This window comes from Oncorhynchus tshawytscha, linkage group LG16, assembly GCF_018296145.1.
Source record: "Oncorhynchus tshawytscha isolate Ot180627B linkage group LG16, Otsh_v2.0, whole genome shotgun sequence".
Lineage (NCBI taxonomy): Eukaryota > Metazoa > Chordata > Actinopteri > Salmoniformes > Salmonidae > Oncorhynchus > Oncorhynchus tshawytscha.
Genome location: NC_056444.1, coordinates 51,171,412 through 51,197,688, shown reverse-complemented (window position 1 = coordinate 51,197,688; position 26,277 = coordinate 51,171,412). Strand labels below are relative to the sequence as shown.

The 26,277-nt window shown below is 45.6% G+C and overlaps 1 protein-coding gene across 6 annotated transcripts in view; it reads right to left on the bottom strand.

Moving 5' to 3' along the window:
* Positions 1-25,678, bottom strand: part of LOC112233019 (protein SOGA1) — a 60,821-nt gene extending 35,143 nt beyond the window's left edge. For 2 of the 6 annotated variants that reach the window (XM_042299318.1, XM_042299319.1), the window contains exons 1-3: positions 24,415-25,678; positions 22,002-22,226; positions 15,347-15,517 (exon numbers count right to left, since the gene is read on the bottom strand). In XM_042299318.1, coding sequence (XP_042155252.1) covers positions 15,347-15,517; positions 22,002-22,226; positions 24,415-25,326 — 1,308 coding nt within the window. In that variant the 5' untranslated portion in view covers positions 25,327-25,678. The remainder of the gene's footprint in view (positions 1-15,346; positions 15,518-22,001; positions 22,227-24,414) is intronic. The other 4 variants (XM_042299316.1, XM_042299317.1, XM_042299320.1 and 1 more) reach the window with 3 other exon arrangements.
* Between the last annotated feature and the right edge of the window lie 599 nt (positions 25,679-26,277).

Here is a 26,277-nt window from a genome sequence, read left to right as displayed (position 1 = left end):
ATGCAATTAGTTTAAATCAGCTGTGTTTGCTAGGGATGGGGGGGAAAGTGTCACGCCACTCTGGCATGAGGACTTGAGTTGCCCATCCCTGCTCTGATGGAACTACAGGGAAACATAAATCTGATACCATTGTTATGATGGGGAGTGGGAAAACAATAAATATGTCAGGCCTGATATTACACATTTCTGACACAGAATTCTAGCAGTAGAGGAGTAAAAAAGTAACATTTTAGCCTTATTTTACCTAGTAAGTTGACTGAGAACACATTCTCATTTACAGCAATAACCTGGGAAATAGTTACAGGAGGGGGGGGGATGATGAGCAAATTGGAAGCTAGATGATTAGGTGGCCATGATGGTATGAGGACCAGATTGGAAATTTAACCACGACACCAGGTTTAACACCCCTACTCTTACAATAAGTGCCAAGGGAGCTTTAGTGACCACAGAGAGTCAGGACACCTGTTTAATGTCCCATCTGAACGACAGCACCCTACACCAGGCAATATCCCAAATCACTGCCCTGGGACAGCATATACATATATCTTTTAAAGAAAGAGTGCCTCCTACTGGCCCTCCAACAACACTTCCAGCAGCATCTGGTCTCCCATCCAGGTACTGACCAGGACCAACCTTGCTTCGCTTCAGAGGCAAGCCAGCAGTGGGATGCAGGGTGGTGTGCTGCTGGCATTACTAGGCCACTCAGCTCAGAGCAGAATGTAGTCAATTTGATATTTAATTTCAGAGCGGTAGATACTGGGTAGTGTGGAAAGGTTCTCTCTCTATTGCTCCGTCTCTCTCGACTGGGATGAGAGATAGCAAAATAAGTCAAATCAGCTTTCAAAGTCAAATCAGAACTGGGAGGCCAGTTTGACCCAGTTAACAGCCCTCCCTCCCTCCCTCCCTCCCCCCCACCTGGCACCTCGCCTGCTTTTGGATGTGTGTTTAAAAGGGCTATCCATCAAATGCCTGTCTGCCTTTACTGTCTATTAAGAGTTACTGAGGAGTAGAGACAGGAGGAGACAAGACCTAAACAGTATATATCCCAACTGCCCCATAGACAAGACACCGTCTCTCCTCTCCTCTTCTCTCCTCTCCTCTCTTCAACTCTCCTTTCAATAGAATTCAGTTAAGGAGCATGTGCCTCTCGCGCCCCTGCTCTCGCTCGTTAGGAGAATCTGGAGCACCTGACGCTCATTAAGCCGTCAGTTAGCTGGTCGCTAACGGAGACAGACGCTCAGCCGAAGGAGAGGGGCGCGACAGTCCCCTGCATTCCCCTCATAGCTCACCTCATCTCTTCATTAAGCCTCCTACACAACAACAACAGTGGCAACAGGGCCTTCTCCAGTTCTTTCCAGACTGAAGAAAGATGCACGAGGCCATCGAAATGGATTCAGTTTCAATCTATAAGAGATTGTATCTCGGGGCATGCTGTTCATGAGGGAAAGCTTTTCATTTGGCATTTTTTCTGTTGAGTGGGCAGGTGCACACTTAACACATAAAGACACACAGACACACACAAACTCATGCACGCATATGCAAACACACGCACACATACACAGACACCAGCCCCCCCCAAGACCCACACACACTCTCCCACACAAATTCACACCAATCATCCTCTTTCGACTAAACCCCTCACACTCTCAGTAAAGAGGGGCTGTCAGCCAATGTATTTTCCTTTCTGCCACAAAATGAGTTTGGAGAGCTCTCCACCTCCCCGAGAGAGATGAGCACTGAACGCTATGCTGCTCTGATAACATCGCTGGGAGGAGATAGAAGTATAGACATCTATCTATGCAAATATCTATGTGCTCTCATGACCAAGCAGGACCAAACAGGAGCGCTGAGGCTGAAACTGGCCATCAGCTCATCCCGGGCTGTAGTGGTGGTGGTGATGGGTGGTTCAATAGAGAGAAATAAAGAGAGAGATGAATACCCCGCCGTTATGGACTAAATACAACCAACAGTCATCACACGGTCATCCCGCAGAAGACAGATTCCCTCTTATGTCGTGATGGTCCTATCTATATAACACTACTGATCATCTCACGAGCCACGTACACGAAGGTCATGAAGGTCAAGAGAGACTACATTACCACGACGTGTGCATAATTGCGGTCTTACAAGCATTTCGCTACACCCGCAATAACATCTGCTAAATACGTATATGTGTCTAATAAAATGTGATTTGATTTGACTACGCTGAGGCTGACAGTGCCAGAAATAGTCGTCAATCTGTAGGTGATAATTGATGAGGGCTTCATTTCACTGTGTGCATCCAGCCTTCTCTCTTACAGTCTGCGGCTGCCTGGGAGTTAACTGATAATTATCAGAGGAGAGAGAGGAAGAGAAAAGCATGTCACAGCGCGCTGGGTAGTGCTGGGCTCTAAGGAGAGACAATGCAGGGGTGGGTGTGTACAGTATATCACGCCACTGCAGCATGCTACTGCTACACACACACGCGCGCGCACACACACACGCACACACACTAATGCAGGCAGGCAGACACATGACCACACACACTCAGAGAAGCCTGCCCAGTCAAGCCCCTGTGTACTCTAAGCAGAGAGAAGGTGATAAGAACTCAGACCGCCTCAGACCACGTTGTAATTGTTTAACGGTCTACACACGGTGGTTTTGATGATCTCACCAGGTCCTCTAAAACCACATCAAATTCTGGAGGACATACAGTTACAATTTTATGCCTGGGGGGTCATTTTGTATCTAGATGTCCCCCATGGTTCCCTTCTCTCTTCTTGTCATTCTTCCCCCCATCTCTCTCTCTCTACCTCCCTCCATCTCTTGGGTCTGACAGGTCAGTGTACGGCGCACTAGTAATGGAAGGTGCAATTTTCCTCATCCAATTGAGCAATCAATCCCACGTCTCATTTGCTCCACTCAGCCACGTCACACAGCTCAGTAGCCCAGTGGTCTGGGGGAGCGTGACTGGCCTCGAGGACTCATCCCTGGGTAGAGGAGAGCGGGGAGGCAGGAAGACTGATCATTCTGGACATGGAACAATGCTATGTCAGCTCAGCATACAGCTAGGGTTTATGGACTGAGGGTTACGTAAGGAGAGGTGGATCCCACCATCTCTGAGTCTGCTGGACAGGACACTCACTAATGGCTCAAGACGGAGAGACCCAGAAACACACACACACTTAGGAGTCAAACTCCAGTTCTTCAACAGTCAAACTCAAGGATTTGGGACTCTCCGATTCATTATCGATGTCTCATTCCCTGCCAATTTAATCAGTAATGATCTAAATCCTGCTTTGCTGGTTTTAAAATGACTTCATCTGCAAGGCTCTTAGCCTGACCCTTTGCTGTCCAACTGCCTTAACAGTCTCAACAGCACTCAGACAAACAGACAGACAAAGCTAGAGAGAAACAGGAGAGAGAGAGAGTGAGAGAGCGACAGAGAGAGAGAAACAAAAGAGAGTGAGAAATAGAGAGAGAGAGAGTGAGAAATAGAGAGAGAGAGAGAGAGAATGAGCTAGAAATAGAGAGACAGACAGAGATCAAGTTCAAGTGGAGCTCAGCTCCTTCTCAGCCTTCTGATGCAGGCCGACATGTCGGTCTCTTACATAACAGGGTGTTTTTTTCTACGAACATGCACGGGCGCAACTTTGGTTTTAGAAGTGGGGGGGGACATATTAATAATAATTATATATGTATTTTTTAATTCATTCGGATAAACGCTTCAAACAGCATACCCGACCGCTCGGAGGCGTCCGCATTGTCCTCGTTTGGGGGGGGGGCATGTCCCCCTTCCCCGTCCCCAGTGAAAGTTGCGCCCCTGCAAACATGCACACACACACACACACACACGCACACACACACACACAAACACACACGAGAGGAGCGGGAGACTCCGGGAGAGTCAGGATCTACCGATCCTTTGTCAGTGAGAGAGACAGGAATGTTCTGACAGGCCCTAATGAGGAGAACAGGGAAAACAAAGAACACGTAGAACGTGGTGATGTAACGATACACGTCTTCGTACTGCTCGGTTCGGTCCGCACTGTGAACACCAGTGAATACATCCAAAATACAGTCAAAAAGAAACACTAGGCCATTAACTGCGTTGTATGCCATTGCCTTGTGAGTGAATCTGAGCTGGAAAAACCATTGTAGGCTATTTTGGTAAAAACAAGTACAGCTTATGCGCATGTTGTAATCAAAGTTCTAATCTTAAGTGGCGGATTTCAAACTGTCCTTTTGTGAGGCGCAGCCGGGAACTGTTGATGTGGTGGGGCGGGTGGTAGGATCCATAAACCAGGAGGATCCTCCGTCATCTTTTCAAATCTCAGTTTGGGAACATGTTGGCTTCACAGTCGATTACGACGGTCGACGGACAGAGAGTTGTGGATAAAAAGTGAATAGGATGCTCTCCGCTGCTTAACGAGAATAGTCTATGCATTTGCGTTTGTGTAGCTTTTGTGTAGTTTGTTGTTGTTGTCGGGCCAATCACAAGTCATCATAGCGCCACTACAGTCATAGAGCCTCTGTGTGTGGCAAAGCAAGTTAGGACATGATCTAATCAATGGAAGTTGGAATTAAAAGGATGGAATTAAAAGTTAAATGAGAAGTATATGTTACAATGAACAAGAAGCCAAATGGCAGGCTGCTTATTTAATAGTCTGAATGGAGGTGTTGTTATTTGTAACTGTAGGACAGGAAGAAAGATAGCCGGCTAGCTATTTTAGCCAACTAAAGTAAACTCACCCCATTCCGTACAAATGTGCGGAACCGCAACATTCAAACGAGTCTACAAAGAAAACTAATGGGATTGTAGCGACTGTGTTGACATCAAAATCGGGGGTGTGAACTAGGTTTCTATTCAAGTGTTGATCGACATGGTAATGGCTCAATAGTATTGGAGAAAAGTTTATAAAACGGACCCTCAGTTACATCTTGACGTGTCATGCCGTAATGTACAGCACGCATAAAGCAACTATTTCTGTCTTACGATCTCTCTCCACCAGGTGTAGCACTTCTCTCATCGTTGAAAAACAAGAAGTGGACAGTGACGGGGGTAAGGGGGGGATGCCTAGTCATTTTTTCGTCATCATTGCATGTGATCATCATTCTCAAAGCCTTTAGCACCGCCCTAAAAACCCCATTCAAATTTGACACAAACTTTCAAATAGGTACGTAATGACACATTATATAAACTCTTTATAGTGTTTTATTTACATTTTAGAGGCGATAAGGTGATAAGTTGGACAGATCAAGTGAAAAAATGCAGTTTTCCCACACAACATCTCTCCTTCTCACTATCACGCATTAGTTTCGCTTCCCCACCCGCCATTTTTAAAAAGACCCGACGGAGCTCATTGCCTGCTTGAATTATGCAGAAACGGTCAGCGTGTAGGTCATGTAATTCATTCTGCTGGAAAGGGGAGAAATTGTGCATTTACAATGGTATTGACATTACAGTTGATCTGGAAGTATTAGAGTAACTGTTGGGAATTACATTTTTACGCTGTACCGAAACTGAACCGTGACCCCAAAACCGCATACCGAACCCCATTACACCCCTACTTAGAACCCTGGAGAACAACCTTGGTTCAAAGCTCCTGACGTGGAAGCAGACGTACATACACTACATGCCGTGATGTAAACCATTGGTGGTGACATTCTGTAGTCACACAACTGCCATTCGTTCAATATACTCATTCTATACGGCCACATTTTCGGGATAATAAATCGTCCCTACTGTCCTACTATGTTACCATTCTGTCTTTTGTTTTCTCTGTCAGGGATCTGTCAAAGGCTTATTATAGTCTTTACCATAAGCCTCGCTATAAAACCTATTCCCAATTGATGTGACCGAAAGGCTAATATGTCTAGCCAAACAGGTGTCTGAGTTTGGGTAGCCATGGCAACCAAGGTCCAAAGTGACAGCATAGCCAGCATAACATGTCATTGGCCTATTCCCATTGTCTTGTTGAATATCAGAGTAAACACAGGTGCAACTGGCAGCATGTTGATGATGTCACTACCTTGGTCTGGTTGGACGACAGGGATTGTGGAGTCTGGGACCTTATCTGAGCCAGAGCTCCGAATAGACATCTGGTAAAACTATTATTAGTCTTGGGCCAAGGCAGTCGGTTCAGACAGGGTGTGTGGCGGTGGGTGACTTTACAAATGACCTGCCAGGACAGGAAGCCTATCACCCAGTCCACCCTAATCACCGCTCGGTCTGATAGGCCCCGCTCCTCCTGGAGAATCCGTATAAATGTGCCAATCATCATAAATCACAGACACATCCCTGCATCTGGGTTTCTTCCCCTGTCAAAATGGCCAAGAGGGTTACTTCGGGTCCTCCGATAAGGAAATATGAAAAGGGGCTGCATGCGAGATCGCTCAATGACGATTCCCTTCGGTTCTTTGTTTCCCTGAAAGCAGCATGTTGAGTAAAGTGGCACCTTGCAGCACATATGAAACTTAGGCAATTAATGCCACAGTCTAGTGCGCAGATTATTCTGACATATAGTACCAGTCAAATGTTTGGACACACCTACTCATTCAAGGGTTTTTCTTTATTTTGACTATTTCCTACATTGTAGAATAATAGTGAAGACATGAAAACTATGAAATAACACATATGGAATCATGGAGTAACCCAAAAAAGTGTTAAACAAATCAAAATATATTTTTTGAGATTCTTCAAAGTAGCCACCCTTTGCCTTGATAACAGCTTTGCATTCTCTCAACCAGTTTCATGAGGTAGTCACCTGGAATGCTTTTCCAACAGTCTTTAAAGGAGTTCCCACATATGCTGAGCAATTGTTGGCTGCTTTTCCTTCACTCTGTGGTCTAACTCATCCCAAACCATCTCAATTGGGTTGAGGTCAGGTGATTGACGAGGCCAGGTCATCTGATGCAGCACTACATCACTCTCCTTCTTGGTCAAATAGCCCTTACACAGCCTGGAGGTGTGTTTTGGGTCATTGTCCTGTTGAAAAAAAAAACGATAGTCCCACTGAGCGCAAACCAGATGGGATGGCGTATCGCTGCAGAATGCTGTGGTAGCCATGCTGGTTAAGCGTGTTGAATTCTAAATAAATCACTGACAGTGTCACCAGCAAAGCACCCCAACACCATCACACCTCCTCCTCCATACTTCATGGTGGGAACCACACATGCGGAGATCATCCGTTCACCTACTCTGCGTCTCACAAAGACACGGCGGTTGGAACAGAAAACCTCAAATTTGGACTCATCAGAAGGACATATTTCCACCGTTCTAATGTCCATTCCTCATGTTTCTTGGCCCAAGCAAGTCTCGTCTTATTGGTGTCCTTTAGTAGTGGGTTCTTTTCTGCAATTCTACCATTAAGGCCTGATTCACGCAGTCTCGTCTGAACAGTTGATGTTGAGATGTGTCTGTTCCTTGAACTCTGTGAGGTGCAATCTGAGGTGCAGTTAATTGCTGATTTCTGAGGATGGCAACTCTAACGAACTTATCCTCTGCAGCAGAGGTAACTCTGGGTCTTCCTTTCCTCATGAGAGCCAGTTTCATCATAGCACTTGATGATTTTTGCAACTGCACTGAAAAAACTGAAAAAACGTAAAAGTTCTTGAAATTTTCCAGATTGACTGACCTTCATGTCTTAAAGTAATGATGGACTGTCATTTCTCTTTGCTTATATGAGCTGTTCTTGCCATAATATGGACCTGCTCTTTTATCAAATAGGGCAATCTTCTGTATACCACCCTTACCTTGACACAACAGAACTGATTGGCTCAAAAGCATTAAGAAGGAAATCAATTCCACAAATGAACTTTTAACAAGGCACACCTGTTAATTGAAATGCATGAAGCTGGTTGAGAGAATGCCAAGAGTGTGCAAAGCTGTCATCAAGGCAAAGGGTGGCTACTTTGACGAATCTCAAATATTGTTTAACACTTTTTAGGTTACTACATAATTCCATATGTATTATTTCATAGGTTTGATGTCTTCACTATTATTCTACAATCTATAAAATAGTCTAACTCAACTTTTGACCGGTATTGTTTGTACAATTCATGTGTAATTCTCCGACCAGAATTAAGCATTGATTAAGCATCGCTCACACACACACAGAACAGATGTACTCTTGAGAGCAATTAGTCTTCCCCACTAAACTTTGGTGAGGAAAGGTAAGGATATCAATAAAACCGTCTACATCTCCATTCACACATATGACCTCAACCCCACCTCCCCCTGGCTTTAACATGTTGTTTTCCAGACTACAATGGCTCCCCGGAGACTGTATGGTCCAAATTGAACCTTGTAGAAGACCTCTCCTAGCCACACCCAACGGGTCCCACTGCGTGAGATAATCTGACACTTTAAAAACCTTTTAATGTCTATAAAACAGGAGGAGAGGGGGGGGGTTAGAAAGGGGGAGAAAGAGAGCTGTTAAAACAACAACCAGCAGATGTTGAGAAGACGTCTGGCTCAGGGGGTGATGAACAGAGAGGTAGTTTTAGATGTGTCTGCTCTCTCTCTCTCTCTCTCTCTCTCTCTCTCTCTCTCTCTCTCTCTCTCTCTCTCTCTCTCTCTCTCTCTCTCTCTCTCTCTCTCTCTCTCTCTCTCTCTCTCTCTCTCTCTCTCTCTCTCTCTCTCTCTCTCTCTCTCTCTCTCTCTCTCTCTCTCTCTCTCTCTCTCTCTCTCTCTCTCTCTCTCTCTCTCTCTCTCTCTCTCTCTCTCTCTCTCTCTCTCTCTCTCTCTCTCTCTCTCTCTCTCTCTCCTCACTGCAGACTGGCTCAGGTGTGGATGTTCTGTCTGGGGATGGAGAGACTAGCAGGGGATGGATATAAAATGCCTTTCATGTAACCTGTCAGGGCTCCAGCGCTCTGCATTCACTCTGTCTGCTGCGTGTGTTTCTATGTCCACAGTGTTCTCTCTGTACTGAGGAGGAGGATGCAGGCTATACAGCCTGAGGTCGCTGTCTGAGGCTTTATTCATTCCACAGTTGGCCTGACTCTTCTCAATTTTCATGTGGATTTGTATTGGAGCATTAAATTACCAATGGGGGGGTGTTTGAACAATTCAACACTGTTTGTTTGCTTGGCTGTGCCTGACTCGTGCATGAGGAAGGAAATTTGCCCATGCAGCTCCAAGATGTCACATGGATTTTGTGATGAGCATATGCGTTTATTTTTTGGGGGGAGACGTGAGTGTGTGTGTGTGTGTGTGCGTGTGCGCGAGCGTTTGTGTTCTTCTGCAGGTATTTTATGTTCCTCCATAGGGATCGCTGGTCCTTCAGCAGCTCCTCACACACCTCTGAATGTCCCGCAGGGTTCATTGTGTGAAGCTTCTTTCTATCCACCCAGAGATGCTACATTCCTTTGTCTTCACTGGCCTTCTCTCCTCACCTTTCTTTTTTAAGCTTTTACTCTCCATTTCTCCTGCTTTCTGCTCTCTCTCTCTATTTTAGTCATTACGCTAATAAAAAGGTACGGTGGCCTAAATTTACATCCTATTTAGCGCCACACGACAGTGATTACATTTCAGTAGTTGCTCTTCTCCAGAGCAACTTACAGTTGTGAGTGCTTTCCTTTTCGTACTAGTCCCCCCATGGGAAATGAACCCACGACCCTGTCGTAGCAAGCGCCATGCTCTACCGACTGAGCCACATAGGTGAGGTCCAGGTCAATCACAATGACCCAGAACAACAGCCTTCTATCCAGTGCCTCCATAACCCATCTGCTTTGTTACCATGATGGCCCATAATAGGTTTGTTTGCACTTGGCACAGTCATGGAACACACCCAGCGCAGGGCGCTCCTCATCAGAGACAGACAGCTGGCCAGCTAAATCATCATTAGGGTGGGAGAGGTTTTGACCAGGGGTAAGCACCTCTGTTTTTAGGATGGACAGTTTGAGGGGAGTGGGAAAGAGTCAGTTATTATCAGAAAAGGGCTCCGTTACATGCTGGAGGTTTGCAGGTCTGGAGATCTGCAGCATGGTGGGACACACACACACAACGACAGCAGCCCATTTGGGACAAATGATTGTCACCCACAGCGACCTGATTGGTTGGCAGGGGCTGAGCGGAGAATCCCAGATTAAACCTGAGAAGCACTCAGGACCCACCTAATGCAGCGGAAAAGGTGTGTGTGTGTGTGTACTACGGTATGTGTATGTGTGCCCATAGTGAAATACCTGACCAATTCCACTGTAACCTAACTGAATAACACCCCCGTTGGGTGTTAACTAAAGTGGACCACAGTGGCAAAGTGCCAGAAGATGGAACATTTTTCAAGGTACCAAAGAAAACAACGTTGTCTACTACCCACATTTCTTTTTAAATGACACTTTACCAGAGAATACTGTAGAACACAATATGCTCTATACTTGGCATGTAGGTTTCTGAGTTATTATAGACCATATATCGTGTTCCCTACAGGTTATAGAAAAGAGCAGAAGCTCTGAACAATCTATTCAGAACCAAGCTCTTACCTAACAAGGTCATCCACGATACAGTGTTTGACATCCGTCCATGTCTGAGGATGTTGGGAGATAATGTGGAAGCTGGACAGAGGGGACAACAGTGAGCGCTGTTTAGTTTAGTAGGTTTCTATTTTGCTTGGGGGATGGCGAATGGGCATAAGCATCTGCCTCTGATTCCAAAGTTTGTAAGTTTACATCCAGCAATTGAAAAGGGTTTTTGATAAGCCTATCCCAAACCTGAACCCTGACCTGAACCATTCAGAGTTAATGCCTAAACTTAACCTTAAACACTTTGACATTTGGAACAACTTTGAAATTTGAGGTTCGAGAAACATGGATGAACGTTTCATTCTGACGGGAGACTGTGAGAGCTAGTAGGTCCTACCAACTTACAGGTTCTGGAGCATTTGCTCTTTTAATATTTCTCCAGTAGGTTTCCTGAAGGAGAAAGTCTCCACTTCTATGTCAAAGTTAATGAAACAAAACACTATAGTAAACACTACAGTAATGTCCGCCAAAACACTGTAGTAAATACTACAGTAATGTCCGCCAAAACACTATAGTAAACACTACAATAAATGTCCGCCCAAAACACTATAGTAAACACTACAATAAATGTCCGCCAAAACACTATAGTAAACACTACAGTAATGTCCGCCAAAACACTATAGTAAACACTACAGTAATGTCTGCCAAAACACTATAGTAAGTACTACAGTAATGTCCGCCAAAACACTACATGAATTACTATAGTTGTCACGACTTCCGCCGAAGTTGGTCCCTCTCCTTGTTTCGGGCGGCGTTCGGCCGTCGAAGTCACCGACCTTCCAGCCATCGCTGATCCTCTTTTCATTTTCTTTTGGTTTTGTCTCGTCTTCCGTCACACCTGGTTCCAATCCCATCAGTTACATGTTGTGTATTTAACCCTCTGTTCCCCCTCATGTCCTTGTGGGTGATTGTTTATTGTAAGTGCTTGTGCACGTCTGTCCTGGTGTGCGTCAGGTTATGTGCCCATTATTTGATTGTTCTGTTTACCGGTGGTTCTTTGTTTGTTATTAAACTGCACCATTTGGAAACACAGTTTTTGCTCTCCTGCGTCTGACTTCTCTGCCGCCAGTACGCACCCCTTAGAATAGTATTTACTACAGTTGTCTTTTACTACCGTATTTATACTATAGTTAACTGTAAATACTATACAGTATTATACAGTAATCTACAGTAAATAATATAGTAAATACTACAGAATTCACTGTAGTGTTTTTTGCTGACGTTAGTGTTTTTGCTGTCTACAGTAAAGTCAGTAAAAACACTACAGTGAATACTAAAGTATTTTTCTTCCTTTTTCTAGGCAAGTCAGTTAAGAACAAATTCTTATTTACAATGACGACCGAGGAACAGTGGGTTAACTGCCGTGTTCAGGGGCAGAACGACAGATCAGATCGGGGATTCAATCTAGCAACCTTTCAGTTACTGGCCCAAAGCTCTAACCACTAGGCTATCTGCCGCCCCATAGTAGTATAGTATACTATAGTATTTTTTATGCGGGTATTCATCACATGAATACACCCCTCAGCTCTTCTGCATGTTGTAAAGCACTGAATGATCAATGGCTCAAGCCCAGAGCATAATCATTCATTCATTGGGAGAAACAACCATGTGACTGATAAGGAAGTAGCTCACGGTCACATGTCCTCCATCTCCACTGACTTTCCCTTTGCCTGTAAGGCTCCTCCCCCTCTCTCTGCTCAAGGACATGCTTCTCCCAGCCTCCGACAAACAAAGGGACAACAGCACTTCCTGAAGGCATAAATAAAATGGGGGCTGGCTCGGTATAGTGTTTCCTTGATAAGTAATGGCGTAATGAGTGGCGTTTGCAACACAAAATAAGTGCATTAGGCCTTGGGATTGACTGCTACAGAGGTCTGTGTCCCTAAGCTGTCTCCACTGCGATCCCACTAAATCACTGGGGTAATGAAAGCCCACAAATATACACCAGTAAACATAAAACACTGCCCAGTCTGCCCATGACCTCCAAGAGAAAAAGTATTATAAAGGGAGAGATAGCTATTTGCACATCGCTACAACACTGTATATAGACATAACATGACATTTGAAATGTCTTTATTCTTTTGGAACTTGTGTGAGTGTAATATTTTTTTATTTCACTTTTGTTTATCCACGCCACTTGTTTTGGCAATGTAAACATGTGTTTCCCATGCCAATAAAGCCCCTTTGAATTGAATTGAATAGAATAGAATAGAATAGAAAGAGAGAGAGAGAGAGAGAGAGAGAGAGAGAGAGAGAGAGAGAGAGAGAGAGAGAGAGAGAGAGAGAGAGAGAGAGAGAGAGAGAGAGAGAGAGAGAGAGAGAGAGAGAGAGAGAGAGAGAGAGAGAGAGAGAGGAGAGAGAGAAAGAGAGAGAGAGGAGAGAGAACTTGCGAGGAAGCGACTGGGAATGAAAGTGGCGAGATTTAGAAAAATAAAGACAGAGGGAGAACAAGCTAAAGAGAGAGAGAAGGAGGGAGGGAGAGATGTCCTGCTGGATGTTTACACTTGAAGGCGTTATATCTTTCCTGACTGCCTGCCCATTTCGCCTATTCGAGCTGCAACCCAACCACCCAACCCCCTCCCCCCGACCCAACCCCCTCCCCGACCAAACCCCCCTCCCCGCCCTACCTCAACCCAACCCAACCCCCTTGCATCACTCCATCCCTCCCTCCAATCCAGCCTCATCACCTTCAGAGGGTCAAAAAAGCTGCAATGGGAGTCGATGCAGTTGGAATTAGAGGAGGAGTGAACAGGGAGCGGTGAGGAATGGAGGGGATAAAGAAATAACTTCATCAGCAGTGTTCTGTCTGTGTTACAAGCATTCCACTTTCCTTAATCCATTTGTGTGGAATCACTTCTTGTCAAAAAGGTAGCTGGTTAACAGAGGGCAAAGCTCTAGACACAGGCAGCCGAAACCACAAAAAAAATGTATCTAATCTCAGAGAGTTGTCCTTACTTAGCCTCACCGGTGACCCTACTTCTAATCCCAACATTTTCCATTGGTTTAGAGGGGTGGATGGCGGATCCTTCGCAATGCATTTACATGACGAAACGCCGAGAGCCTACGACGGGTTTTAAACAGATTGTCTTGGGAAGACATATGAGAAATAGTCAACAGCCAATCTGGGTTTAACCTTAGGGGTTAGTGGTTAATCCATCCTACATATGGACTCAAATGTTACTGACCACATCTTTCAACACAACTGAGGTTATAAACATTGAAATGTTTTGGGGGGGTCTGATGTCATAGAGCACAGTACATCACAGCCTGCCACAAGCTAAGGGAGCAAACATAAACTGTCCTATTTTCTCCACGTCTTATAAGTAATAGACAATATAAGTGCTGCCAGTCATTTTACATTTTGTTTGTTGAATTAGATTCTGAGTGGATTGTTATTCAATCATTAAAATGGACCATTATTACATGTCTGCATTGAAACAGAGAAGGAAAACGCGGCAAACACGCCATATTGGCTTTCTCTTTTCCCCTCTTCCTTCTCCCTCTACCTGGCCAGCATCTTCAGCCCCTCCACTATCCCAGGAGACAGACGGTCCAGCGGGCAGAATCCGATGGAATAGCCGGGCCCCGGCAGCTACCCCAACACTGCAGTAGCAGCATCACTTCCACTCCCAGACAGGAGCCACAGAATACCAAATTCATTACTTACAAACCGCCTTTTATTCCCCTTTAATACACACAGCCCTGATTCTCAGGGACGGAGACATTCGTAACTGGCCGGGGAACAGAGACGGAGTGGGCAGAGTAAAGCCAGGGATCGGCGGGCACACATAATAGTTCTGGATCTGGAAGGGTGTCAGCTATGCAAAGAATTCTCCCTCTCCATTGGGGCGAGCACAACACAGCAGCGGTACCTCACTTAGCATAGGGCCCGCCAACCACAAAGCTAGCCAACCAGCCTGCCAGCCAGCCAGGCAGTGACTGGGTGAGTTAGCATTGCAGCCAGCCAGACACCCAGCTACCCAACCAGCTACCCATCAAGCCAGCCAGCCCAAACCTCATTCTGAGAGCTGGGCCAAGGCTACGGTCAGTCATCAGTCCCCCCTCCCTGCTCTCCTCTCCTCCATTAAGGGACGGCAGGAGAGAAAGGGGCCTCCTTTTGTCCACTCCAGATTAGTCAACACAGGGGGAGGGCCGAGACTGAGAGAAGAAGGCATTTGATTTCTCCTTAGAGCATAACTGAGCCTAACGCAATATCTGTAGATCGCAAAACAGTGTTTTTAGCAGGAGCATTTATCGGGATAGAAAGACGAGCACAAAGCAACTTCCTCCCACGGTTTTCTACTCAACTCTTTCCAGTAAACATACGGCGAGGCCAAATGAAGAAAGGCCAAATGTCAACATTTGGCTTAAAGGTTACCAGTCCCTATTTGAGTCCAAACAAAAAACACAACGCTCTATCAGAAAACTCAAACCGGTCACTTCACAACATATAGGACAACATACAATTGTGGTTCAGTCTGACCGTGTATGTGGTCCCAAACGTTCCATTTACTGAAAACGGACACGTTTTTATTCCAAGCCTGGTGAATTGACATGAAACCTTGAAGAAAGGCAAAAAAACAGATCGGCTCAGCTAAACCCAGCCAACTTAACCCTGGCTACTTAACCCAGCCTACTTAACCCAGCCTATTTATCACAGCGTAACCTACAGCCAAACCCAGCTAAACCCAGTCCAGCTCAGCCCAGCTAGACACAGCCATGGTCAACCCAACCAAGCCCAGCCCTGCCACACCACACCATGTCTCAATTCTCTGGCCCTATCCACACGGCCCAACCATGGTAATCCCAGCTCAGCCCAATCCCACCCCACCCAGCCTTGTCCTACCTGACGTCTTACCTCTCGTTGCTTCTCCATCTCAGCCTGCAGGACCTGCTTGGCCACCTCAAGCTCCTGGAGCCTGAACCTCATCTCCTCGTTCTCCTGCTCCAGACGACCCCTCTTCTTCTCCACAGAGTCCAACTCGGTGTGCAGCCGGATGGACACGTCTTTAGCCACCTGACGTCCAAAGGAGGAGACGAGAGAGAGAAGACATGAGGGAGGGGTGGGGGGGTCAACATCAGAGGTTCATTGATCAAGCATGATCCACGATGCCATGGTCCAGAGTCACACTAAATGACTTTATGAATGCCCTTTGTAAATTGTGATTTGTTTCCAGTATGACCATATACACAATTTGTACAAAATGTTAAGGCCCTTTTGCCCTCAGAACAACCACAATTCGTCCGGGGAATGGGCTCTACAAGGTGTTGAATGCGTTCCACAGTGATGCTGGCTCATGCGGACTCCAATGCTTCCCACAGTTGTGTCAAGTTGATGTCCTTTGGGTGATGGACCATTATTGATACACACAGGAAACTGTTGAGCATGAAAAATACTGCAGCTTTGGTCGTAGGTGCGACTGGGATTTACTATCATACCCCGTTTAAAGGCACTTAAATATTTTGTCTGACCCATTCACCCTCTGAATGGCACACATACACAATCCATGTCTCAAGGCTTAAAAATCCTTCTTTAACCTGTCTCCTCCCCTTCATCTACACTGATGGAAGTGCATTTAACAGGTGGCATCAATAAGGGACCATAGCCTTCACCTGGTCCTGGTCAAATCAAGTCAAATGTTATTGGTCACATACACATAGTTAGCAGATGTTAATGCGAGTGTAGCGAAATGCGTGTGCTTCTAGTTCCGACAGTGCAGTAATATCTAACAAGGAATCGAACCATTCCCCAACAACTACCTAACACACAAATCTAAAGGGTGTGAATGAGAATACGTACATATAAGTATATGGATGGTCAGTCTACGTCATGGAAAGAGTGTTCTTAATGTTTTGTCCACTCAGTGTATATGGGTAAGTAAAATATGTCTCTCTGCTGATGGTATATTCACAGCACAGTAAGAAATGACACCATACTGTAGCTCATCACTAATGTGTTCCAGTATTATCATTAATGTGTTCCAGTATTATCACTAATGTGTTCCAGTATTATCACCGATGTGTTCCAGTATTATCACAAATGTGTTCCAGTATTATCACCAATGTGTTCCAGTATTATCACTAATGTGTTCCAGTATTATCACCAATGTGTTCCAGTATTATCACTAACGTGTTCCAGTATTATCGCCAATGTGTTCCAGTATTATCATTAATGTGTTCCAGTATTATCACTAATGTGTTCCAGTATTATCACAAATGTGTTCCAGTATTATCACAAATGTGTTCCAGTATTATCACTAATGTGTTCCAGTATTATCACCAATGTGTTCCAGTATTATCACTAATGTGTTCCAGTATTATCACAAATGTGTTCCAGTATTATCACTAACGTGTTCCAGTATTATCACCAATGTGTTCCAGTATTATCACTAATGTGTTCCAGTATTATCACCAATGTGTTCCAGTATTATCACTAATGTGTTCCAGTATGATCACTAATGTGTTCCAGTATGATCACTAATACGGGTAGGAGTGGAGTAGAGCAGAGACCAGCTCTTATATCATCATGTGTTGACATGTTGCTGCAGAACAAGACGGTTATTAAGGCTGATCTTCTTAAAGTTGGATATAGGTTCCCCTGAGGGGTAGGAAGAGCATTAAATGCAGTTGGGGATCAACACAGACACTATCCAGATGAGCGTATGATGTTCTGCTGGGCCAACAACAACTTGTGTGTGTGTTTCTGTTTGACTGTATATCACCAGGGCACTGACAGGATGTTCAATCCAAATGCAAACCCAGCTGCCTGGTTTTAATTGTTTATAATGAAAGGAGGTGACATGTCAAGGGTGCTCTATTCATACCATAGACAGGAAACACATCCAAAACATCTGAGTGGATTGTCATATTGATGTGCTTGAAAGCATTGTATCATTCAAAATGGTAATATAACATAATGATATCTAAGGCACAATATGATGATTATTATTGAATGTTCTCTCTCTATTATTCTACCCTCTGCAACATCATTGTATGGGATGGGAGTCTTTTGGTGCAGTGTGGACTGGGGTACAGTGCTGATCTCATTAAAGGAGAAAGGGGGTCAGAGCAAACAGGGCTCCTGTGTGTGTGTGTGTGCGTATATGTGTGTGTGTGTGTTTGAATGTGTGTGCGTGCGTCCGTCTGTGTGGGGTACCGTGCTGATCTCATTAAAGGAGAAAGGGGGTCAGAGCAAACAGGGCTCCTGTGTGTGTGTGTGTGTGTGTGTGCGTATATGTGTGTGTGTGTGTGTTTGAATGTGTGTGCGTGCGTCCGTCTGTGTGGGGTACCGTGCTGATCTCATTAAAGGAGAAAGGGGGTCAGAGCAAACAGGGCTCCTGTGTGTGTGTGTGCGTATATGTGTGTGTGTGTTTGAATGTGTGTGCGTGCGTCCGTCTGTGTGGGGTACCGTGCTGATCTCATTAAAGGAGGAAGGGGGTCAGAGCAAACAGGGCTTCTGTGTGTGTGTGCGTATGTGTGTGTGTGTTTGAATGTGTGTGTGTGCGTGCATGCGTATGTGTGTTTGTTTGTGGGTGCGAGTGCATCCACGTGTGTCAGAATTGGGGTATTCTCTCTGGCCCTATAACCAGAGCCAATGTGCAGCTGGGAACCACAATGCCCCTCTGTGCTGCCCACTCTGAGAGTGGACCAACCGACCAATTCCCCATCATGCTCAAATTCATCTCTCTCTCTCTCTCTCTCTCACACAGACGTTCTCTTTTTTCGGTCTTCCCCTCCTTCTCTCATTCTGCCCCTGCCCCTCCCTCTCTCTTCTCCATACTTTAGAAGGTAGAAATGTACATGCAAAGAGACGGACTGCATGGTCAAATCAATGCTCCCTTTCATTAGCGTTCTGGGAGGGTTCCAGGTTATGTTTTTAGACTGGCGTTATATGGCGATCGGGCCCCTTCATAGTAAACAACAGTCTGTATTAACGGCCTGTTAACTTACTACATCTACAGGATTCCCTCCTCCCTCTTGCTGTTCAGCCTCTTTCCATACACTGCCTTGGCTGCCTTCGCCTCCCAATCAAATATCATGCTTTGATATGTAAAAGTAAAACACATGGATTTCAGCACTCCGTGGGTGAAGTTTCCCCTAGATACAGATCTAGGATCAGCTTCCCATCTCCAACCCCTAAACTCAACCACTATTGAATTTTTTTTTTAAAGAAGAAAACTGAACCAAGATTAGTGTCTAGGGTCACTGCACTAGCGGTTTTAGCATTGGCGAGAGGGGTTCCAGCTGGAGAGCTAGAGGACGTGAATGGCATACAGAGGAGAGGAGAGAAGGTCTTGCAGGACTGGTACATTATAGTCAAGTCCCAGCCTTCAGACTCCTAACGTCGATCCTATCCACACCCGGCACTTGGACACACATACCAAATTAAAAAGAGCCATTTACCCATCAAAAGGGTCTCTTTCACATGTTTTTGTGGGTGAGTGTAAATGTGCTAGAGAATATTTTGCATCTCTGAGGGTGGGTTCGTTGGTGTTTGTTTGTGTGTGTGCACGCGCACATGTGTGTGCCTGCATGGAAGTGTGTGTGTGTGTGTGCTGAAGCAGCACCATGTTCCCCTTCTGATCCTGCCTGTCAGCACTGTCACAGCTGTTCCTCCACACGCCTTTTAACAATGACTTCCCTGTAGATTTTATCATCAGCGTTTTGCATGTTGGCAGTACGCACAGGAGGGGGGAGTGTGTAAAGTATCGGCCACGTCTGTGTCCCAAATGGCCCCATATTCCCTATGTAGTCCACTACTTCTGACTAGGGCCCATAGCCAAGGCCTTATTGTACATAACCTTGGAGAGATATTGTATTTTCTACTTCAATGAGCTAAGAAGTGCTTACAAAGGAGAGCATACTCTATGAAAGCATTGAGTATTTACCATCTAGCTTAGACATTTAATGATAGGATCTAGTATTGCATTATCAGCTAACAGGCTCAGCCAACTGGTGCACTTTTATGTAACTATCATCTAGTTGTTATCCTTCCTGTTGCAGCCTCTACAAACTGAAAATAATAATCTTCTTCCCTTCTGTCTATCTATAAAAGGCTCTTTAGTAGTGAAAGAGCAGACCCCTGCACGACAGTTGTTTTAGTGGTTACAGAATAATCCACATGGTGGGGCATCCACACACGCTCCTGCTAGTGCCGTGCTGAGCAGGCACAGGGACAAAAATACTTCCTGATACTCCTTGAGCCAGCCAATCGGCTCTCTGATCCGGGCGTGTCTGGCTGACACATGGAGACGGTTTCTATTGGTATCTCCAGGATGCTGCTGTAACTGCTGCCCAGCCATTATCTGCTGCTGAGAGAGGGATGGAGAGAGGGAGATAGAGGAGAGAGAGAGGGAATCCACCCTCTCTCTCTCTCTCTCTGTATCCCTATCTCAACAACCCCTACTTTCCTTCCCTATATGTCACATCACGCCATACTGCAACTCGGCTGTTGCTATGCAGGAGTGCACAGAGGCTCAGCCCACTCATCCTATACATGTGAAGTTAAGAGGGGAAGGATATGGTATCTTTCACACCCCAACCCATCACAGATCACAGGCAATGTGCGAGAGCCTGTGCCTTTGACTCGAAATAAAATATCTCAGTCAAGTTTCCCCAGCAAACAATGACGGTAGCATCATAACATCCAGGCTGGGAGAGATGTTGTTTATGGAATGATTATGGAATGAAAAGGCTAGCTGCCCTGAATAAAATCCACTGACCCAGACAGTGTAATGAGAGACTGATTCTATATCATACTGGTTTCTACTGTATATCCCTTAGCACATTTCCATTGTCATGGAAGACCTCAATGTTTTCCATTTCCTATGTTTCATAGCTCTGGAATTAGGACAGTGGGTCAGAAAGGACAGGAAGTGACCAGGAGAATCCCACGACCATCTCCAGATATCCCACACACACACACACACACACACTCGTACTCGCACACAGAAAAATGCACGCATTGCACATTCACGCCCCTCCCCCTGCGGAGCGCTGAAGAGCAGGATGCAACAGGAAGTGGGAACAGCTCACTGTGTATGTCACAAGGGAACAAGGACTTAGGAGAGAGAGCAATAATTATGTTAAGCCAATTTAAAGTATAGCCCTACTGGCACAGCCCTATCAGCTTACAGTATGCTATTTTATGTGATCACGTTGGTTGAGTACTGTGTGACTAATAAAGACTGACCATAACCACAAAGTAGTTATTTTCGTCTAAGGAACCTACTGACCCCAACGTGTTGAAACTACCTGTATTTACTGAATGAACCTAACATGCACAATACATACTAACTGTTCAATAACTCATTGCTGTGCCACTAACACAAAGTAGTGGGTTCTTGCTGTCAAGTGAAAGAAAGTCTACAATGGCTGGTACAGGACAGGTCTCAAATATCACATGGAATACAGCCCAAATCCTCTCAAACATGTCAAGACTCATTTCCTTCCCCCGGTGCTTGGTTGGTGCGTGAATAAGCCTTACTATCTGAGAACACAGCCGGCCTCACAGTTAGAGGAACTCCGTTTGAAGGGAGTCTGGAGTGCATGGGAGTGTTAAAGCCCAGTGTGAGGGAAAAGGGCTGAGAAATTTGATCTGGTTTAGTTGGTAGCCAGCAGAAACAATCAGGTATGTGTTGAGTGACTGGCCCTAGCTGTTTAAGAATACGGAGAGGGAGACGGAGAGGAGAGGCCGAGGAAGCCGGGGTCATATCCCTGTGGTTTGTTTTTGGTTTCCTGTGTTAATGGCCTTCTTTGACTGTCTTCCCCCGGCCCGTTGAGCTCTTGCGCCCACCCGCTGCGCCCCGATTGGCTGCTGAGGACTTAACTCGGGAGCGACACCAAATCCTTATTCCAGTCAGCACAGACGGCCGGCACAGAGGCACAATATTACCTGGCCAGAAAGAAGGGACACCCCCCCCCCCCTGTTTCTTTCTTTCTCTCTTTAAAAAAAAAGAAAAAGATATACAAATGGACCGTTTTTAGAGAGGGACAGCGGGAACGGGGCCTGCCTTCAGGGGATGACATCATTACCCTCTCCCCTCTATTCCCTCCTTCCTCGACTCCTGAGAAAGGCCACATTGTGTTTCTGTCACATGGAAATAGATCACAGACGGCTGTGAATGTGGGACGTGTAACCACAGCCTCAGTTCAGTCGGAAGACCAACAACCCGCAACGTCTCCATTAACAAGAAATCCCATCAATGGTGTGTGAATGTATGCATTTAAAGCCAAATGTAACCTTTGTCCTTTGACCTGTTATGTCACTCCCCACCCCCACCCCCCCTTTTTTTTTTAAGTTTACGAAAATCTGCAAGGACCTAAATGCTAGCAATTACCCAAAGTTCAGTCTCTCGTCAAGTTCTGTTTGTGTTGCTGACATCCACGATTTAGGCATAGCCTTTACACACAGACACACACACACACACACACATCATCTTGGCTGCCCATCGAAAATCGATGACAGGCATACACGCGCACGCTCTCCATTCCAGATTCACCTTGACGTCCTGCTCCAGGGTCCGGATGAGCTCCCCGTCCACCTGTCCCGTCTGGGCCACGCGGAGGCTGCGTCTCTCGGCCTTGCGGAGGCGGTACTGCAGGATGCGGCAGGTCTTGTTGGCCTGCTCAAACTGCTGCCTCAGCTCCTGCAGCTGGTACACATCCTCCTCCATGTACATGTCCCTCATCTCCAACATCTCAGAGCGCAGTTCCTCCATCTCGTCCTGGGGGGGAGAGAGAGGGGGTCGGGGGAAGGGTGGAGGAGAAGACGGTTTTGAGAATGGTAGAAAATGGTCTGGATGAGCTAGTGCCATCATTCGACTACGTATAATAATTCTTATAGGGACTGTCTCAGCATCAGATCACCAGTCATCGTCAACACCCTCTTCATTAGTTTATCCTTAGCAGGGTGTGTATCGTCATCTCAGACTCAGTAGGCGTTTCCTGCAGTCAAATTACCTAGTGGCCTCATGGGTGGAATGTTATTAATAATTTTCATAATTTCATAATTAATCAAACTTTTTTAAATTATTTTTTAAAATCTGAATGAAAATCTGTGTGTTTCCATGTCAAGCGGTTTTGTTATATTTCTGTGATGTATATAACGTGTAATATTGGGATGCAAACTCAAAATTGAATACATTTCAAATCTATATCTGACATGGTACAGGTGTCTTCTTTTATAAAGCCCATCACCATGTGTGTGAGGTGTAAACGTTCGTTTTAACGGGAGATATGCTGATTTAGCCCATGGCAGTAGCATTAACAACCCCATTGCCTACATAACCCCTCCAGGGGCAAACCAGTGCAGAACACAGATTAATACAGAACTGAACTTTGCCCACCTGATAGAAAGGTGTATAATAACAATGGCAATGTATGATTTAAATCAAACCCCAAAAAGCCTTCCTAGAATTCCCTACTACTACTTACATAACAACACGGTTGAAGAGGCATTAGCCCAAATCCTACAACCCCCCTGACAGAGGCGCAGTAATAAGGCGGATCGAGTATTTATAAGGGCGGTGGTGGGAGAAGTGTGTAGTAGTAAATACAAGTCTTTTATCGCATTGCTAATATGCCGAGAGGACTGCCAGGGGGAATGTGGGTCACTCACTGCAGAGCGCGTCACGTGGTGCGGCCCCGGTATAAACAATGGTGTGTGGAGTGAGTGAGGACAGTGGGAGCTCTCGACTGCAGCATCTGCACGACGCAGGCTACCCCCAGCAAACAGCTGTACTAGTCAGACAGGCGTGCCGAAGACAGGCGAGAGAAAGCACGGGATAAATAAATAAAGATGTCGCGCTCTAGGACTACTCTGGCTGCACGAATGACCTGATTTTTAAAAAACTCATAATTAGACTTAAGAAAAAGATGTGGCACCCCATGCCTGTTTATGGTAATTAACCAGTAAGATGGATTTGATGATTATGGTCTGAAATGAACCAAAAAGTGTTATTGGTGGGGAAGTGTGTATTACACATTCATGCACAGTGGACTGTCCTAGTAAACTGCCTTCTTTTGAAGGGCCATCTTAGATGGCCACCAAATAGGCTAGTAGTCTATTAGGCCCATGTACCCCATAATCATCTTAATATTGCTGTCCCAGACCAGTTAAATATGAAATAAAACGTGCTAATAGTAGCCTAGAAGTTGTTTGGATAAACCGTTATGTTGCACAAACCTGTAGGATAATCCAACGTATTAGTGAACCCCTCTGACTGAGGCCGTGTCTGTGACGCATGTCAATTCTTTAAAAAAAATGTTATTATTTGTTTGAACCTTTACTTAACGAGGCAATTCAGTTGAAACCAATTCTTATATAGAATGACGGCCTACGCGTAAAGCCCCCCGGCCTTGATAATATTGTTTAACAAAATACAATTAGTTTAGATGTTTTAACCAGGTCACTGTACTCCTCCGGCGCGTAATGGATGGGCGCACTACAACCAGCTGCATGTCCGACCACCTCTGATGGTTTGGGCATTCACCACCTGACCATCATGAGCTGTGAACACAACAGCTGAGAAAACATTGATAATGAATTCCCGAAATAACACTGACCAACCCTGAAGTCTAGGTGCCTTCAAAGGGTGGTGTTTTGTTGTTGTTTTTGACAAGAGGGAGGAGGGAGTAATCAATTATGCACTCAAGATGTTGTTGGCTTTGTGGCCAGTTTGGGTTTGCCCTGTTTTTCTCCTGAAGAGCAGAACAGTGATTATGCATAAATATATTAGGTTTTGATTTTGTTGATCCAATTCAAATAGTTTCTCCGGAACCATCTCTCATAGAACTGTTATTGGAGAGCTTTTTTTTAAATAATGTTTTTAAAAAACAAAACCTTTTCACTTTCACAAATGAGAGCAAACAGAGGAAGGAATGTCTGTAGCAAATCTGGAAAAATATGCTTACTTTTAGGTAATCGTTTTCTGATCTCAGTTCCTCGATTTCCCTGACAAATTCTTCATGCATGCCATCCATGAACTCTTCTGTCAGGTCGGAGAAAGCCAGGGAAGTGCTGGCAGGCACCCGGCTGTCGAACGAGGTGAGAGATCGTTCATCCCCCGGAGAAATGCTCCCCTCCCCGGTCTCCACTCCAAAGGAGAGTCGGTCCTTATCTGCGGGGGTCTTGGCATGATGGTCACCACGAGTACCCCTATCCGGTGGTCCATCTCCGCAGTCCCTGCTCGGTTTCTCGCCCTCAGCCCCCCCGCCTCGGCTGCTGGATTCGGTGTCACTACTCAGAGCTTCGGTGGAGAGTTTATTCTCCTCCGAGGCGCAATCGGAGATCTCAGAACTGCTATCCGTTGGCGACAGCTTGCCCGCGGCGCAACCAGAGTCTTTGCTCAGGTCGTCCGAGGCGTTGCTTGCATCCGCCACCTTCTTCCGACCACCTTTCATCGATTTACTGCCGCTCTTCTGGGCACTGGCAACCGATAGTGTGGATTTCCCGGGCAGTTTTCCTTTCTCTGATTTGGTCTCTTTTCCGCTACCTGGACTACGCCTGGACACCCGGCTGCCTAAATGTATGGATCCTGGTTTAACGCTCAGTGTTGGTGTACCGATGCCTCCCCGGATCTTGGTGAGGGACCATCCAGGCACATCCTTGGGTCTAGCGGGTGACGGAGCCCGGTTGATCTTTTTCTTCTCGTTCACTTGGATGGACTGCACTACGGGCTGTTGCTCGAACTGGTGCTGTTGTTGGGGCTGCGCCTGCCCGCCGTTGGCGTTCTCCGTCCCGCTTTCCATTTTGTGCCTGTGTCTCCTTTCCTTGGGCGAGACAAAGTGAGTTGGCGAATGAACATCAGCCTTTGTCTTTGTCATTCATTCCGCTTTGACAACTACAGAAAACAGAAACGAAACCCCTATCAGAAGAGGTAGAAGTTGAAATTTGTCTCACAACTGCAAACAAATACACTGTAGCAATCCCGAAAAACCCGGATGCAGCAGCGTAGAAAGACAGGAACTGCAAGTTGTAACACGTTGTGATGATGTTTCCCCGGTTTTAGGATGACTTTCGTTGAGGTTTTTGTCCCTCTTCTACTTATCTTGCATTAAGCGACTCTCTCCCCGGCGCGGTTTGAAGTGGTAGGAACAGTGGCAGTGTGCTCCGGAGGTTTATTTCTCCGCCCAGCTAGCGGTTCTGTCTGTGACGAATTTGAAGCATCACTTGGAGCTCTCTGCTGCCACCCAGACACGTAGATCGTTTCAAGAAGCACACGTGAGACTACAATAAAACTAGGATGCATATAGACTTACTACAAACATAGGCTATAGGCTGCCTATTTAATTCAGGATCAAACTCGATTTGGACAGTGAACTATACAGGGTCTAATACGCAGTACTTAATTTGTAGATCGGGAGGTACCGGGAGGTACCGAAACAAAATGTTTGAAATGTAACCTTTATTTAACTAGGCAAGTCAGTTAAGAACAAATTCTGATTTATAATGACAGCCAACACCGGCCAAACACGGGACGACGCTGGGCCAATTGTGCGTCGAACTATGGGACTCCCAATCACCGCCGGTTGTGATACAGCCTGAATGTACTCTTGAAAGTTGTAATAGTAGAATGCGCAAGGTGCAATTTCGAAATTGGGTAGTGCATCATCACCTTCGAAATCTACTTATAACTTGTCAGAAATGTCCAGATCAACTTGCCCATGTCAGCCAAAGATGTTTTATTTGTATTTGTATTTATTAAGGATCCCCATCAGCTGCTGGCAAGGCAGCAGCTGCTCTTCCTGGGGTCCAGCAACATTTTAGCCCATAGT